Source organism: Polyodon spathula, chromosome 5, assembly GCF_017654505.1.
Source record: "Polyodon spathula isolate WHYD16114869_AA chromosome 5, ASM1765450v1, whole genome shotgun sequence".
NCBI classification, from domain to species: domain Eukaryota; kingdom Metazoa; phylum Chordata; class Actinopteri; order Acipenseriformes; family Polyodontidae; genus Polyodon; species Polyodon spathula.
In genome coordinates, this window is record NC_054538.1 from 10,447,080 (window position 1) to 10,464,286 (window position 17,207).

The 17,207-nt window shown below is 37.7% G+C and overlaps 1 protein-coding gene across 4 annotated transcripts in view; it reads right to left on the bottom strand.

Moving 5' to 3' along the window:
• smc6 (structural maintenance of chromosomes 6) overlaps window positions 1-17,207 on the bottom strand; it is a 61,875-nt gene that overhangs the window by 29,472 nt on the left and 15,196 nt on the right. For all 4 annotated transcript variants that reach the window (XM_041249698.1, XM_041249696.1, XM_041249697.1 and 1 more), the window contains 10 exons: window positions 16,344-16,445; window positions 11,670-11,789; window positions 10,849-10,944; window positions 10,427-10,573; window positions 5,387-5,475; window positions 4,166-4,330; window positions 3,547-3,725; window positions 2,938-3,139; window positions 1,317-1,431; window positions 87-247 (listed from right to left, as the gene is read on the bottom strand). In XM_041249698.1, the coding sequence (XP_041105632.1) occupies window positions 87-247; window positions 1,317-1,431; window positions 2,938-3,139; window positions 3,547-3,725; window positions 4,166-4,330; window positions 5,387-5,475; window positions 10,427-10,573; window positions 10,849-10,944; window positions 11,670-11,789; window positions 16,344-16,445 (1,376 nt within the window). The remainder of the gene's footprint in view (window positions 1-86; window positions 248-1,316; window positions 1,432-2,937; window positions 3,140-3,546; window positions 3,726-4,165; window positions 4,331-5,386; window positions 5,476-10,426; window positions 10,574-10,848; window positions 10,945-11,669; window positions 11,790-16,343; window positions 16,446-17,207) is intronic.

The window sequence follows — 17,207 nt, forward strand, 5'->3', positions numbered from 1 at the left end:
TGGTTAGAAAGGGAGACTTTATTCCACATCCATTTTCTTAGTATTTGATTTGTCGCTTATTTAATAGACTTTCATGCGTCTCTTACCCAATTTCTTCTTCCAAATCTGCACCCAGGTATTTTGCCCTGCTGAAGTCATTTGAGTAATAGCGGTTCTTATAGACTTGGTCACCAGCTCCAGTAAAGGCTTCCCGACAATTTCTAGGTGGTATTCCAAACTGCATTACTTTTCGAGCTACGTCATTATCCTTCGAAGAAGAAAAGTTTAAAATTTAAAATTTAAAAAGAAAACCTTAATTTCAAATCATATTTAACCCCCTTTTCTAAGCTTGTTTGAAAACTCAGTGTTGGATATTAAAGCCCTTCCTGTTCTCACTCTACATCCGCTCGCTAGACGCTCTCCTCTCCTGTCTTGGCTTCCCCAACCGCCTCTACACTGACGATACTCAGATCTTCCTCTCCTTTCCCTCTGTTGACTTCCATATCTCCCCCCCCATATCTCAGAATGTCTCTCAATTACCTCAACTTGGATGCATTCACACCACCTTAAACTCTCTAAATCTGATCTCTACTTTCCTTCTGCTTCCTCTCCCTCCTCTGACCTCTCCATCTCAGTCTGCATTGACTAGCACTCTTTCTCTATCTCCTTCTGCTAAAAACCTAGGTGTTACTCTTGATCCCTCCCTCTGCTACGCTCACCACATCTCCTTCCTGTCACGCACTTGCCGCATTTTTCTTAGCAACATTTACCAAATCCGTCCATTCCACTCAACTCCTGGTCCAAGCTCTTGTACTCTCCAGATTGGACTACTGTAACTCTCTCATTGCTGGTCTCCCTGCTTCGGCTATCCACCCTTTTCAGCTCATTCACAATTCCGCTGCTCGTCTCGTTAATACAATGTGATACTGATCTTACGGTCTGAAGTGCCAAGAATGAGATTTTTTTTTAAGTCAGTTTGGGTAAAAATGATGCAGCACATTTACCATTTTAAATGTTTAAAATTTTCAGAAGAAATCATTATTACAGAGGGGATAATTTATTCCCCCTTGGAATGGCAAATGAAAGTGCAGAGCGAAGGATAAAAAAAGGGGAGCCAGGAAAATCGCACCTTGCTCGCTACTCTCACACTACCCCTCTGCTTTGCACCCTACAATGGCTACCTATCTCTGCTCGTATTCTTGTTCTTGCCTTTCGACACACTGCCCACTCCTACCTCCAATTCCTTGTGTAAAGGCTTCTGCCAAAATAATACTAATAATAAAGCATTTTAAATTAGGCATACTTATAAAAAAAAAAAAGACTGCATTCAGTCTTACTTTGATCAGCAGAATGGTTTCTATTCCCCTCAAGTCAATCAGACAGTTAGCCACCACAGGGTTGGGTATATGCAAGGCTTGATACACAGAAGGGAATTCTGGGTGGAAAACACCTCTTTAAAGAAAAGAAGATATGATATGATATGAGATATAGTCAATTCACTTTTTTAAAAGCAGTTCAAACTGAGTGAAACAAAAAGAAAATAAATTGATCTTTTGAGTTTGCAACAAGGCCCAAAGGCTATGTACACACACACACACTGCAGTTGGCTCGACAACCGTATTTACAAACGGCATTCACTGCGGTTGTTTTTTGAACACACACTACACACATACACACCTTTCATTACTGAAGTGAGTGCATTCCCTGTTTAAACAAGCCACTGAACTCGGGCCATCACTACATGCCGATCGTGAGGTTTTGTGTGACAACATAGAGGCTGTGTTTTTGTTTATGCTTTTGGAAGAAAGTACTGTATGTAATCGATCGAGAGCCCGTCAAGAACAGCTATGCTCTTTTCTGCAAAACCAGCAGAGACACCGTTTTGCTTTTCCTGCACTGCTAAATACAGTGGTGACGATCTGCAGTACCATGACGGTAGATTGAAACATTGGGAGCTCTTCTGACCAGAAGGCTGGTGGAAACGACTTGAGTGGTTTCCAAATGACTGGATTAAAAATCTACGCATGTCTAAGGAGTCATATATGCGTCTGTGTCATTGACTGAGTTGTGATTGCACTGTGGCATTTGGGGATACCAATTGTCCCATATTTATTGTCTCATATTTATTTAAGTTGCAAAACCAAAAATACAATTTTTTTTTCTTACAACAAAATACTACACAACTGTACTTTGATTAAATACAAAAAAAGTATATGTATGCATTATTTACCAGTTATGAATTTACTATTAAACTATATTACAAAATCAGCTTGGCTCTAATATTATATGTGTGTGTGTGTATATATATATATATATATATATATATATATATATATATATATATATATATATATATATATATATTAGCCATGTTTATCACACGGAAATAAACCATGACATCATCAGAAATCCACTACGCACCAACTACAGTTGTGTTAGTGCGGATGTAATACACACACACACGCAGTTAGTGCGCATTAACCAATCTGAATCGATAACTGCACTCGATACTTGCTCTGAAAAGGATTAACTATTGCAGTTGTCGCTGCCCTATGTAACCGAACGGTGTGTATATACAAACCGTATTAAAAGCAAAAGGTGAACTCACAACTGCATTTAGCCTGTGTGTGTACGCAGCCAAAGTGTATCTAAAAGATGCGTGTGTGTATTAAAAAAAGTGAAACACTCTTTATGACATGTCTATGTCAAGGCCTGCAAACACAGGTGTACAGAAACCTGCAAATGTGAAGGACTTTAAAAAGGTGTGCGCTTTGTAAATTCAGTGCCACAAGTGTTTTCTTGGACTATACTCATAAATCAAACTAGACCTAGAGAATCATAAAACTACAGCTGTGTACCAAATATACAGGCAGCAGATTTACAAACATACAAGTACCATCTAAACTATATAATGCTACCAATTGTATAATGTATTTGAATAGATTTAGGGTTGCTAACCTTTGCTTTACATCATATGGAGTGCTTGCAAAAGAGGTAACAATAATCTGAGGTCTGTTTCCCTTTGAATAAAATCGAGACATGATCATCTGGAGGACCTTTTCATCCTTGTAGTTATCACAGCAGAAGGTCTTCATAAAACTTCTTAAGCAACTTTCAACACCGACTGCAAGGCTAGCGTCCTTTAGGTGTATGCATGCCCCTGAAAGATTAAACAACATGACAATACAGATGTGCTTTACTTTTCTACTGCATCGGCAACTCACTCAACCTACAGTAAAATTGTGTTGTGCGAAGCCAGTCAAAGTCGGAGCAGAGATTGATGGACACTGACATAACTAAACTTTCTTAAGGCAAACACTATAGAATAAAAGATATTTGACAAAAAGTAATTTAAAAGAGAGATTTTAAGCTTTACAATTCTCTCTAAAACTGTATTTAATTACATTTTCTTATATTGCTGTCACATTTGGAAAATAGTGAAGCCCAGAATTCACACCAAATGTTTACTTTCAATACATTTTTACCAATGTATAGTGCTTTTTTTTTGCAGTGCAGTATATATTCCAAATGCCATTTCTGTTGAATGTTTCCTTATGCAGTCTTTACCTATGGGGCCAACTGGTTTCTTTGTAAACCGGCCTTGTTCATATGCTGTATTTATTGCTTCAAGTAGTTCTGGAATGTGTTCCCCAAATCTCCTGAGACTATTAGATCTGCCGGCCTTCATTTGGTTCAGCCTCTTAACACTTGAATCTAAAGAATACCGTATTCTGTTTTCTTCTTGTCTAAAACGGAAGATTAAAAAAAGTTGTAATTAAAAATAAGAGGTTCGCAGTTTATCATTTTTTTTTGTTGCATTACATCAAAGAGTCTATTCAAAAACATCAATTTTAAAGGTCGACCTTCAAACTTATTAAATACCAGTTTCTTGAATTACAGAAATACGAGCAGTGATAATACATGCTATGGTATTGTGCATGACAGATAGCTGTAAACCCCATTTCCATGATACATGCTGTTCAAAATATTTAAGAAAAGTGAAGTAAACCCATATGTGGTTTCTCAAATTAGGATTAATAAGTAAACAAACTCTTGTCTCCCAAATAAGATTAATTTCAGAGTTAAAATACTGTAGAGGAGATACAAAGTTATAGTACCTGTGCTTACTGCACAAAAATGTCCCATCACAGAATGGAGGTAGGACTATTAATGGAGTGTGCAGTACCTGAGTTTATCAAGCTCTTCTTTCTCTTTGTAAAGAGACTGTTGCTGTTCCTCAATTCTCTGACTGGTTTCTTTGCCCTCCACCTTCAACAGTTTCAGGCGTTTCTGCAGTGTAGACATTTCATTTAGTCTTTCCAAATGTTCCACTTCCAGGTTTTGGGTCACACTGTTGAAATAAAAATGTCAAGCCTTAAAGAGTAATTAGCATGGCTCCAAAAAATATAGCATTATGCATCCTTGCATGTTGCTACAACTGTTTCAATAATGGAAAACAAAGTAATAGTGTGGGCAATAATCCTCCACTATCAGTGCACTAGAATGGCCATTTTGAAAAAAGCTTTGGAAGTTATAAGTGTACAAAGTTGTCAGGATGTTAACAAAGAAAAGAAAGATTACAGGCATGTTGTTATTTAAACAGCTGTAGCAACACCTGGGGTCGTGTACCGCTATACCCACTACTTACTCTTTAAAATCCACTAACTTATTGACATTTAGAAAACCCCTATTAGTATTCTTTCTCAACCAAAGAATCACACATTGATTTTGTCTTAGTTATAAGCCACACAATAGCATGCATATTGCCTCAAAGCAAACTATATTTCCATGTTTTATTCACATTTCTTCCCTAGGAGGGCTCTAAAATAATTTGCACCAATAGGAAATTTGTGTTAAGCAAATTAGTATTTTAAGAAATAACTTACAATTAACGACCGCTAAATTTTGCCAGGACCTTGTAGAAAATTCGTACTATCAGGAAATGTGTCTAATTTGAGTTTGTTTTAACTAGAATTAACTGTGAATTGAAATCAATAAGCAAAACTTCCAAAGCTAGACAAGGAATATCTCAGCCACTACTTGTATTTCCAGTAAAAAATACACACCCAGGCCTTCGTGGGAATTGTAAGCTACATGTTGATTGGATCCATTTCACAACTAACGGGGGACATTTTTTAAATAATTACAAAACAAAAGGTAGTGCCTTATTATTGTCACACTGTTTAGCGGATCTTGTTTTATTTTAATTTTTTTGTTTTTTTGTTTGGTAGAGCGATAATGAAACTGAAATTCCCAAATGGCTAACTATCATTCTGCATAGTTTCCCACCATTAATAGAATTTTAGATTTAACATATTTTTTTTACATTAAGTCAAGACAGACTCAATGATAGCTAAATCCTCTAGCACTGCAGCATCCTCTTCATTAAAAATAGAAGAATACTCACGTAGTTTTGAGCTCCTCAATCCTCTCCTGTAAGAGATTGCGTTCTCTCTCCATTTGCTTTAGCTTGTTCTGGTGGCGACGGTAAGCTGCCTAGAAAAAGAAAAGCTTTAGACATAAAAAAAGACCTAAGCAATGTGGCCATTCAAGTGAGACAATGGGGTGCTGGCAAGCAATAGATTTTTGTGAGAAAATCCAAAGTTTTAGCAAAACAGTTTGCAAAATATGCAACCTCAATGTTTGTGGATTAGCCCCTTTTTCTTATCTTTGTTTATGTTATGTCACTTGCATCATCTGAGAGAGAAAAATTGCTTAAACCAAAGCATTAACAGAATAAACGTAATGAGCCTAGTCATTTTTTTGGTGAGGTTTTTAAATGACCTGATATTTTTTCCAGAACCACTTTTGGGGTATAGTATCTTTGTAAAATGCAAAACATTTAATTGTGTTACTTTCTCAAAATAATCTAATGATTTTGACAAATGTACTCTCTTGGATAATGTAAAAACAGTGGCCATTCTCTTTAGGGTCCGCCCAATGTTAAAAATCCCGCTGGCGACCTGGCCCTTTAAATCTTTTTACTCAAGCACTGTAAGAGAGCCCTGAAGTTTGAAAGAGGAGAGTTGGGGCTTTAAAACAAAGTCTTATTCATGTATTTCCAGCATTGGACCCTGTCCGTAGACAGCCTTGAATGCAAGTGTTTTGTAATGTTACTGCTGCGCTGTATGACAGACCTACCTCAGTCCAGTAAACAAACATTTTCAGCCAAATCTTTACAAAAGAGGAAAAATGGTGACTTTGAATGTACAAGGACCTATTTTACAATATATATACACTACCGGTCAAAAGTTTTAGAACACCTCAATTTTTCCAGTTTTTATTGAAATTTAACGCAATTTAATGTCCCATTGTACTCTGAAATTAAAGCATAAAACAAATAAACAATTGGAGATAAAAAAGACATAGCCTGGAGGTACGTTTTGGGTCATTATCTTGCTGTAGGATGAACCTGACCAACTAGGCGTATACCAGAGGGTATTGCATGGCACTGCAAAATGTTGTGATAGCCGTTTTGGTTCAGGGTGCCACTCACTCTGTGCAATTTGGCGACTCTGGATCCAGCAAAAGAGCCCCAGACCACCATGCTTCCTCCTCCATGTTTGACAGTTGGTGTCACACACTGAGGAACCATCCCTTGGCCTACTCAACGGTGTACAAAAACCCTGCGTGATGAATGCGTGATGAAGATTTCAAATTTTGATTCATCGGTCCATAAGACCTTCTTCCAGTCTTCAGTAGTCCACTGGCAGTGCTTCATGGCCCAGGCAAGCCTCTTTTTCTTATTTTGCCATCTTAGCAATGGTTTTCTTACTGGCTCTCGACCTGTCAAACCTGCAGCTCGAAGTCTTCTCTTCACAGTTGAAACTGAGACTTGCTTACTTCGACCTGTGTTAAGCTGTGCTTGAAACTGTTGTCCTGTGAGCCGCCTATCACGCAAGCTGTTGACTCTCAGAAACTTGTCTTCTGATTCTGTTTAGGCTTTGGGTCTGCCAGACCTCTTCCTGTCAGAGTTTGCTCCAGTTTCCAAGTGCCTTTTGATGGTGTAGGAAACTGTACTCACTGACACCTTGGCTTTCTTTGCAATTTCTCTAAAGGAAAGACCTATACTTTTAAGGGTTATAATGGTCTGTCTGTCTTCCTTTGTTAATTGCCTTTTTCTTGCCATTATGATAGCAATATACTACTTCCTGCAGTACAATACTGTCCAGATAATGCTTAAGAGGGTGTAGTAACACAGTCTGTTCCAACACTGCCTTTATGCAGACAGAGGGTTTGTAAGTAATGAACAAAAGTTGGGACACCTGTAGGAATTGTTAGCATCAACTTTCAAGGCTTAATTTACTTCCATTGCTGCAGAACAACTGTAAGTTGTTAACCCATTACTTGTTCCCTGAAAAAGGCCTTTTTGTATAACTCTGAAACGTACATTATTTTTCAGTTTTTGGTAGCCTAAACTTTTTTTTTTAACCTCTGGCAGTTTACCGCTTACCTTTGTACCATTTCAGGCTATTCACTGGACTTGAACCGCTTAAATTTCAATAAAAACTGGAAAAATGGGGGTGTTCTAAAACTTTTGACCAGTAATGTGTGTGTGTGTGTGTGTGTGTGTGTGTGTGTGTGTGTGTGTGTGTGTGTATATATATATATATATATATATATATATATATATATATATATATATATTTTCTATATGTTTTGTATCTGTTTGCATCGTAGACGCACGTCAGCTGTTAGAATTAGGTTGCCATGGTTGTCACATGAATAGCTTTGAAGTCACAGTGAATAGCTACAGCTTGATCCACATGCTCAGCTTACCTGGCACGAATAATTTTAATGCATTTATTTTTCATTTGCAAATTTTTCAATTATTCAGTTTTTTTTTGGTTGTTTCCTTTATTTAATATCCAATTTGTTCACATTTTTACTGCATGTTCCCTACATGTTGATTTGTTTTAAGAAATTGTATAAACAATAAATAATGTGTTTTTCTAAAAAGCGTCTCTTTTTCTGTGGTTTTTATTATGTGTTATGTGTATATCTTTTTTTTTTTTTTTTTTATGGAAGCCTGATGTGTGCATATTCATTTCATGTATGACGTGTACCAGTAAACTTTAAAGGGATAAGCACAAATCTAACAGTAAAAAACAGGCAAAAATAGCTTGGACCCTAATTAGAGGACTTTCTATCACCTTCCTTTTTCTAGTATTTATATGATCAAAGAACCATACAAAACACAAAAAGATATTACAACAGGTGAGGAATTAAATATTAGTTAAAGCTACTATTAGGAAAATGTAGATGATAGAAAGTATACCATTGTTAAATCTTAAATTACCCACAGTAGGAAACATAGTAACAAACCATTTTCTAATCAATCCATCATATTTGAAAAACCTCAGATTAACTTTAGGAGTGCATTTTACAAAACTGATTATCCCAGGTTATCCTACAATTACCCTGAAAAATAGATGGCTGATGAAAAACAGGGGGCTTCCCAGATTCTGTACATTTTCCAATAAAATCCAAAAGGAGTCATATCCCATCTTAATTCTACCTAATCCAATATGTACCAATAGCTGTACTCAGGGACTAAAATCAATCTGGGGAACTGGGGCATCAAAATAAGATTATATAAAAACAAAATAATGTTTTTATAGCTTTGATTTCAACTGCTGAACAATGATCGAGCTTGAATGGTTCAAGAAAGGTGGAGAAAAAGGACTATTTATAAAAACATGTCTTTGTATTCCCAATCAAATTTTTCAATGAAAATCTGCTGGCACTCAAATGTATGGGTCTTTGCCCTTTTGAGATGAAAGGGTTGGATGATGAGATCTTGGTTCAGTAGGTTACACTGCCTCATTCTTGGTTTCCCAGCACTTGAAATCATTCTTAAAATGCAGTTACAAAGCTTCTATTCTTTTCTGTTTCCCAGCACTACACATGTCTTAACCCTTTGAGTAGCGAGTTCTAAAATGCACTGCCGGTCCTACGGGAGTGAGCTTTCTTTTTCTTTTTTTTTCTTCTGCATGCTCTTGATTATTATCAGTAGAGCTTACAAGCAAGCTGAAAACGACATGTTTGTATGTACGTAAAGAATACTGACGAAATACAGACAAATCATGTTTACAGTAAATAAATAAAATAAATCTAGATTTTTATTTAGTCATAAGGAAAGGTTTTTACTAAAAAATAACATGTAGGCAATAAACAATAAACAACGGGGTGGAACAACCACAACAACACATTGAGAGAGAGAGAGAGAGAGAGAGAGAGAGACATGAATAAATCATATCTGGGTAAACAGGTTGTGGGGGCGGAGGGAGTGAGAGTGTCTAATGCTTCAGCGTATGATTCTCCTTGAAGCATGGAGCAATGCACAGCGCTTGGCACCGCCTCTTCACTGTCACATGATGTTGATGGTAAATATTCTTCATTTGTGTCTTCACTGACACGCTCGCTGACATCCGATTCAGTGGAAGAATTGTAAGTATTTGAATTTAAATCGGAATTTGAATTCAGTATTACTACTAATACTTCTTTCTTACTGAGCGATTTTCGCCGGTTTACAAACACTGTTGACATTTTTGTGACTGGGATAATTATATGTAATTCAGTCAATATCTGTCAAAGAGGGTGCAAGAGACCAATAAAATATGTTACAGAAACATTGTGTTACAATAGCATGTGTTCAGGGGTTTTGTAGGCTCAGTAATTCAAGTTTAAAGTTGCACAACGTACCGGTACGTTCATACTTCCTAGGGACCAGACAGCAGCGAATGTACTGGTACGACAGCACTACTCAAAGGGTTCAAATACACCTGTAACAGGGAGAGGAGCCCTGTACATGATTGATTGTTTATTTATTTTTAGAATAAAGACTCCCCATCCGCCTCTGTGTCTCATTTGTGTTATTTTGTATTTGTGTTTTACTATTTCTGTATTATTATATAGGATGAGCGAGGTGCCGTCCTTCAGTGTTTTGTTATTGTTTATTTATATATATGATGGCGAGAAGCCGTAGGTTTTGTTCGGCAGCGTGGACGGGAAGCCCCATCTGCATTAAAAAAAACCTTGTGCAGAAGGTGACCATCTCCCGAGTTAATCAATTGTTTAATTGTTGCTAATCGGGAGATTAAAAATCTGCAGATTTCGGCGCTCTGTGTGGGTTTTTATAGGAGAAAGAGAGGCGTGTAAGAATAGTAAAGTACAATCACAGTCTGATCACAGTAGTATTGTGTTCATGATTTTTGTTTTTGTTAAAACCTTTACCTTTGCTCTGTGAGCAGTGTTTTTGTTTAAATGTCTATTTTATTTTTGTTGTTGAAAATAAACGGCTCTGCAGCGCCTTTCACTGCAGTACTTGTTTGTTTTCTGTCTGCATTCTGGCCTGACGTCACCACTCAGTCAACCCTGTCACAGCAGCTTTGTATTTCAAAAGGTGAATATAATAAACAAGAATTTGATGAGAAATACTACCAACCTCTTGTACATTATAAGCTTTGCTCTGCGTCTTTGCAACTTCTTTTAAAGACGCGCACTGTGACTGCAAAACATCAGTCTCTTCTTTCATCTTATCCAAATGGTCTTGAGTTTCTTGGATTTTCCTTTCTGCCTTGTGAACCTCATCCTGTTGAAGTAAAAGTAGAGTATAACCAGTTTCAATTTGAATAATATATATTTTTCAGTTTTTAATGAATTTTAAGTTAGATTCATTAGATGATCTTTGCTTTCAGATGGCTGATGACATTTCAAATAACAGTGTGATATTTTATTTGTTAAAAGGGACCAAAAAAAAAAAAACTCACACACATTGTATTTCTGGCTATTTTGTTTCTCTTTTTACATTTACTTCCTAATCAAATTTCTTTTTTTTAATGTTGCTGTTTTTCCATTAATACATACCTGACATTGTTCAACTTTCACTTTATATTTGTCATTGTTTTCTTCCCTTTCAATCTGTTCCTTCAATTTTTGTTTCTGGATTTCAATGTCCTTTACCTGTTTAAAAAGGAAAACCATACAGCTAGAACACTTGTACTACAAATTAAAAATACATATGCAAAATACTTTGCTCCTATACAGAACAGGCAACTGTGCACACACTGGGGTACTTTTATTTACAGGGCATATTAGGTAAAGCGCATGGCCTGGTATATGGTTAAAAGGAGCCAAAAACTTTTGAGCAGGGCCCTTATAACAAGTGTCCAAGCGGTTTAAATCAAACAAAATAATAAGTCACTAATCAAACAAAATATATGGGCTTCTGAATGTGCTAAAAAAAACAATTTCCCACCTGTTTCTAAGCAGCAAAAGCAAGCACCCTATTCTGAGCTTCCAAAATAAACAGTCTACACAATGCTGCACTGCTTTGTGGTAATTTAATGGTAAATTAAGAACTGAGAGGATGTGTGTTTAGAGGAAATATGAGTAGATTCACAATCAGAAAGTATTTTCTATACATTGCATGTGCAAACTCTAAAAGGGGTGCTACATTCACAACTGATCAAAGCCAGCTGAGTGCAAACTAAAGGGTCCTTCCACATGTTTGCTCTGTGCTGCTGTTGCTGCAATTGTTACATTGCATCTATGCTTTGTTTATATCTCATCTGTTCTTAACTTATTGAAAGCACATTCATAAAATTTTACACTGCTATTTTACAGTGCTTTTACTAGGTGAGCCACTGAGGACCCTATATTTTTTTAATTCTACAAAACACACGTACCAGAACCCAAGCCATCTGATGTTTCAGAACTTCTACATTCTTGTGCATTTCCTTCAATGAGGACAAATTTTCATAACGTTCCTTTTTTTGCAAATAAACTTGCTTTAGATCTTTCAGAATCTGAAAAAAAAAATAATACTGCATCCTGAAATGCTACAGTTATAAACTCTTCAACACATGAGTAATCCTTGTTGTTCTTAGTTCTGCATGAGAGAATTAAGCTTCTTGTTTCATATACTGTATATACATTGGCAACAGCTTTCCTCAGACAGACTAGTATTCCAGAGGTCCTCACTTAAAGGGCATACACACTGGTGGAGTTTTCATCTGTTCTTTTTTTTAGCTTGAGATATTTGCTCAAGAAAAATGTCTCATGTAAAATGCTTTTTGGGGTTTCCATTCGCTCAGTTTATTTTATTCGAGTAAACCGGGCTTTTCACCCGACGTCATGCAAATGAATGGGAAAGGTGGGGGTTGATATGTAAATTAGCTATGCTTAAAGTACTCTTGCTGTTTTTGAAGAGTACTAGTGACATTTTGTGAAAATGTGGTTTTCATGTAAGGAGAACTGGTACACGAGTGAATCTGAGCTGTTAATAAAGCAAAATACCTTGTGCTTGGTTGGTTAATAATGTGTTTTACTGCTCTTGACCAAATTGTTTTTCAAATGTCAGGTAGATTGGCATGTCGTCAGTATTGAATCCGGTTTCAACTAAATTGATCTGATGGCTCATTCATAAAAAAATAACTGGGAGGTATAAAATGGAACTGACCAACACAGGTATTGCAGATCACCATGGCTGAAAACCGGCGGAGACGTAGGATTCTAAAGCTCTGTGCCACACATCTTCCACGTATGCTCCCAAGGCTGTATGGATTGGGAACAGTGGATGTTTTCCCTTTGTTTCAGGAGCTTGAACCTCCAAACATCCTCTACCAGCAAATCCTTATGCCTTGTTATCTAATGCCAATGGCTAGCGAAACAACAGTTTGGACACATACTCGTTCATCTTGCTGGTGGGAAGAGGTTGTGCTGCATCACTCTTTCAGATCTGCTGTGGATAGAGTCATTTTGTGTCACCTGGGCAACATTCAGCATTATATTGGAATTGGGTAAAGATGATATGCAGCCAAAAAGGAATTACGTACTGCCTCCTGTGCCAGTGGTAAAAAAAGAGTGGCAATTGCTCTGTATAGACTCAGCTGAGTACAGGGTAGTTGGCAATGTGTTTGGGGTGCATAAAAGCACAGTTCATCGCTGTATTTACAAGTTTGTCAACTCCCTTGCTCAGAGGCACTGCAACACGTACTTAGCTATGCCAGATGTAACTGCAGCAAAAAGCAATGCTCTGCGGCACTGTCCTGCTTCTCCTGAATAGCCCGAACCTTGCTTTTTCCTGCAGCTAGGACTGTTTCAATTTTTTTAATTTGTCCCTAGCTTGTGGGACTGTGCACTCTATTCCTCTTTCTGAGAGGTCATCAATCACTTGCTGGTACACATGCTTGTTACGCTGATTCGATCGATCGAGCTGGCTCAACACATCTAAGTCACTAACTATAATTATTAATGCCCCAGTTTTCTCCTCGCTCCAGCAATTTTGAGTGGAGGGCAGACAAGCGTTGTCTTTGGACGTAGCTGGGATCAAAAGCAAGGGAATTTAACTTTAGCGTAGTTTTTACATGAAGGGTATTCTCAAACAGCTGCTTTAATACTATAACAAAGGCATAACGCAGTTCACGGTAAGTTGTTTCATACAGAACTGTAAACCCACAAGAGATATACAACATGACAGGTCAGACACAGCAAAAAACTATAATAAAAAAAGCATCTGCATTATCATTAAGGTGAACTACACCACTGCTAACCACAAAACCGCCCATGAGCCAATACTTTCTGCCATCTTGGAATCCACAGTAACAACTGATCTGCTCCCATGCAATACTTATAGTGATTTCACTTAAGGATAAACATGCTCATTAACATTTACATGTGAAATGCGGGTTTCCATGTGAAACTGGCCATGGATTTTCCCGTGTGTTTCGTCATTTACACTAGTTAAATGAGATTTACCCTATCCCTCTCTTTGGCTATTTTTTTCAGCCACAAACCTGATTTCTAGGAGTAATTCTCCCAAACGTGCCTGCGCACCGCCACTTCACGTGTAAATTGCAAACTGCCCCGCATGGAAACCCCATGATTGTTGGGGCCCACAGAAAACAACCGTAACCCCCTTTAATCACCTAATAACTTAAACTAGTTTTCAAATTATTTAAAATTGCTCCTTGCCTTCACCACAGTACGAATACTGGGTCTGTGGCTTCTGTTAAGAAACAACCAACTGAAAAGTTAGTCCACACCTCAGTTTAACTGATGCAGTATTTATTGGAGACGATTAAAACTGACATTAAATAAAATGGTTAAAATAACAGCTACTATGGCAAACTAGGGGGCTTGCAAACTAAATAGAAATGTAACCATTATGGAATGGGTGTTTACCTAAAAGACCTGAATCCTGAATATTGTATACAAAAGCTGTTCTTTGAAGCTGTGGCGCAGTCGTGACCCCGCCCCCGAAGGATCAAAAGGATGGTGCTCACAGATCTCAGCATCATTTTTCCTTCAAACCTGCTGCAATTATGGATTCAGTGACCTTGAAGGTTAATGGTTACATTTCTATTTCAGGGAACCGGGGTTATGATAATAACCTAACGTTCCCTTTCAAGTACAAAATGTAACCATTACCGAATGGGTGAGGATACCAAAGACGTCGCAAAGACAAGATTGTAGAATGACCAGAAGGCTACAAGGTATTAGGAACCCCAGTAACAAGTAGCTAGGATGAAAAAATTGAGGAGAATTTCACCTCTATGCCTGTGTTGCATGGGTCGACTGGGAAGCCACCCTTAACACTAGTTCCAAAACCAGGGTTTTGAGGATCCACGACATTTAGCCAGTAGAACCTAGTAAAGGTATGGGGAGTATCCCACACCGCCGCATTGCATATGTCCTTGATAGATGCATCCTGGAATAAAGCCAATGAAGTTGCATGGCCTCTGGTTGAATAGGCTGTGAGCTTTTCTGGAGGAGGCAAGTTAATAGGCAGTCTTGACCATGTCTGCTATCCACTTGGACAGCCACTACTTAGACAGGGCTTGACCACGGGACTTTGCCCCATAGCAGAAAAAAAAAAAAAACTGTTCAGACTGCCTCAAACTTTCTATCCGGTCAACATAATACCCACCTTGTCAGACTGAAAAGGAGGTGGATGGAAGGTCTCTAATTCCAGACTGGTTAACATGGAAAACCCAAGATTTCGTCAAGAAGGGAGGATTGGCACAAAGCGTGACATTTGTCCAGACTTTCACAAGAATGCCTGCATCCCACTTACTCTCTTTGGGGAGGTGATAGCAAGCAAGAAAGCCGCTTTAAAGATAGCAATTTCAGCAAAATGAAGGCGTTCAAATGGAGGCTTCATGAGTGCATTAAGCACCACATTTAGCCTCCAGCGAAGAACAATATCCTTCATAGGCAGATGAAGGAGCCGACCCCCTTTCAAAAATTGCCCCACCAGGAAGTGAGCTGCTTGTCAGAAAAAACTAACAGCCTTCGCTATAGTGATGCTAATACCTTTTCACCAAAGGGGCATCGAGATTCTGTCATTGTAATACAACCAACAAAAAAGCCGAAGCAAGTACCACGGTCCTGCACGGCGCTGCTGAGCCCAGAAGCCGCCCTTACTGTACATGCGTCAAGCACCACGTTACAGACAGACCTGTACATAAGAGCTGTAAAACAGAAATAAAACAATGAGAAAAAAAGGTTCCCCATTAAAAAATAAAAATAGTAATTTAACAATTACAAATGTATAAAAATATACATAACATCTCCTATTGGCAAAAACAACAACAAAGAGACAAATAATAAGCTCCAGCCAGAGCTATGCAGCCTGGGGGAAGAGCACAAAGTCAGCCGACTTATGATGCTGGATTCCTAGGAAGGAGCAACTAGAGCCGCTGGCTTCACGCGGGGTAAAGGCCACTGCAGGAAGTACCCAGCAACAGGCTGTAGTACACACAAATACATGAAAATAGAAAAACTATTTCAGCAATTCTCTTAATCTCACATAAAAAATGTGTAAAAACACAAAAAATGCAAAATATATACAGATATAAGCAATAGTAGTACTTATCTGAACAAGGATCCCTCTGTCAGGTAAGTCGTGATAGGAAAAATGGGGCTGAGATCTGTGAGCGCTGTCCTTTTGATCCCTCAAGGACGAGGTCATGACTGCGCCACAGGCTCAAAGAGCAGCTTTGGTATCCAATATTCAGGATTTGGGTCTTTAGGAGGTAAACACCCATTTGGTAATGGTTGCATTTCGTATTTGAAAGGGAGCACAGTGTATACTGTAGTTTACATTGAAACAGCAGTGAAGTACACCAGGGGTTGCATGTGGCCCATGTACCATGTCATGAGGATCACCTGAGTAATCCATAAAGTTAAGATCAGGCTGTTATTGTCTTAAATCATTTGAATGTAGGTCTTGCAGGTCACAGCACCACATAAAATCTTTCTGCTTTGAATATATACTGCAAATAATCTATTATTACATGAATTTTTACACACTCATATTGAAACTAATGGTATATAATGTTTATGTAAATAGTTGTTACCTCTTCTTGTGTTTCTATTTTGTCACGTGTTATTGCTTTAGTTTGCTTGATGTGAATGTAATCCTCCTTCATCTGTTCCAGTAAAGTTGCCTTCATGAAAAACTAGACAGTATGACAGACAAATCAGTCAACATCTATTACGATATAGTATACACATTTACACTTCATTACAGTATGTAGGGCCGGACCAAATCAAAGTTAGCAAACGAGGACGCGAAAGCATTCGCGGTAATAAAACACAAGAAAAATTCCAAGAAAATCTTGCAGAACCAAACAAGCCCTTTTCACCCTTCAAAAAGCGATTATCGCTTGTTGACTACAAGCAGGTTGAGAAGGGAAAGTGGTTTGCTATCACCCGACCAAATCTACTCAATTCTAGCTATAAATCATATTGCACGACTTTCTCAGGACCGGACTTCATAGTCAACTTCGAGCTTGTTGAAAGCTATTGCGTATTAAGCAAATAGTAAACTAAATAACACTAAAACATACTGATATTTGCAAAAAAACAAAACAAAAAAAACAGTACATGCCTCAAGATGCTCCACTGACCTCATATATAGAACACTTGCACGCAACACTGAATAATTTCAAATTAATAATTTATGGTATCAAATATTAGTATATGTATTATGCCTATTATCATAATATATTTTGTGTTTGTTGCACCCTTAAAACGACACATGCACAAGACCATTTTTTTACCATTTAATTTTTTTTTTTGCACTAGTTCGAAAGTGAATTGTTTAATAATGCAGTGCATATTATTTCTTTAATACGTACAAACAATAAATTAGTTTCTACTCACGGAGAGCTTTGTGTAGAGCAGTGTCTCTTTTAGTGGTGATAAAGCTTTTTAGATAT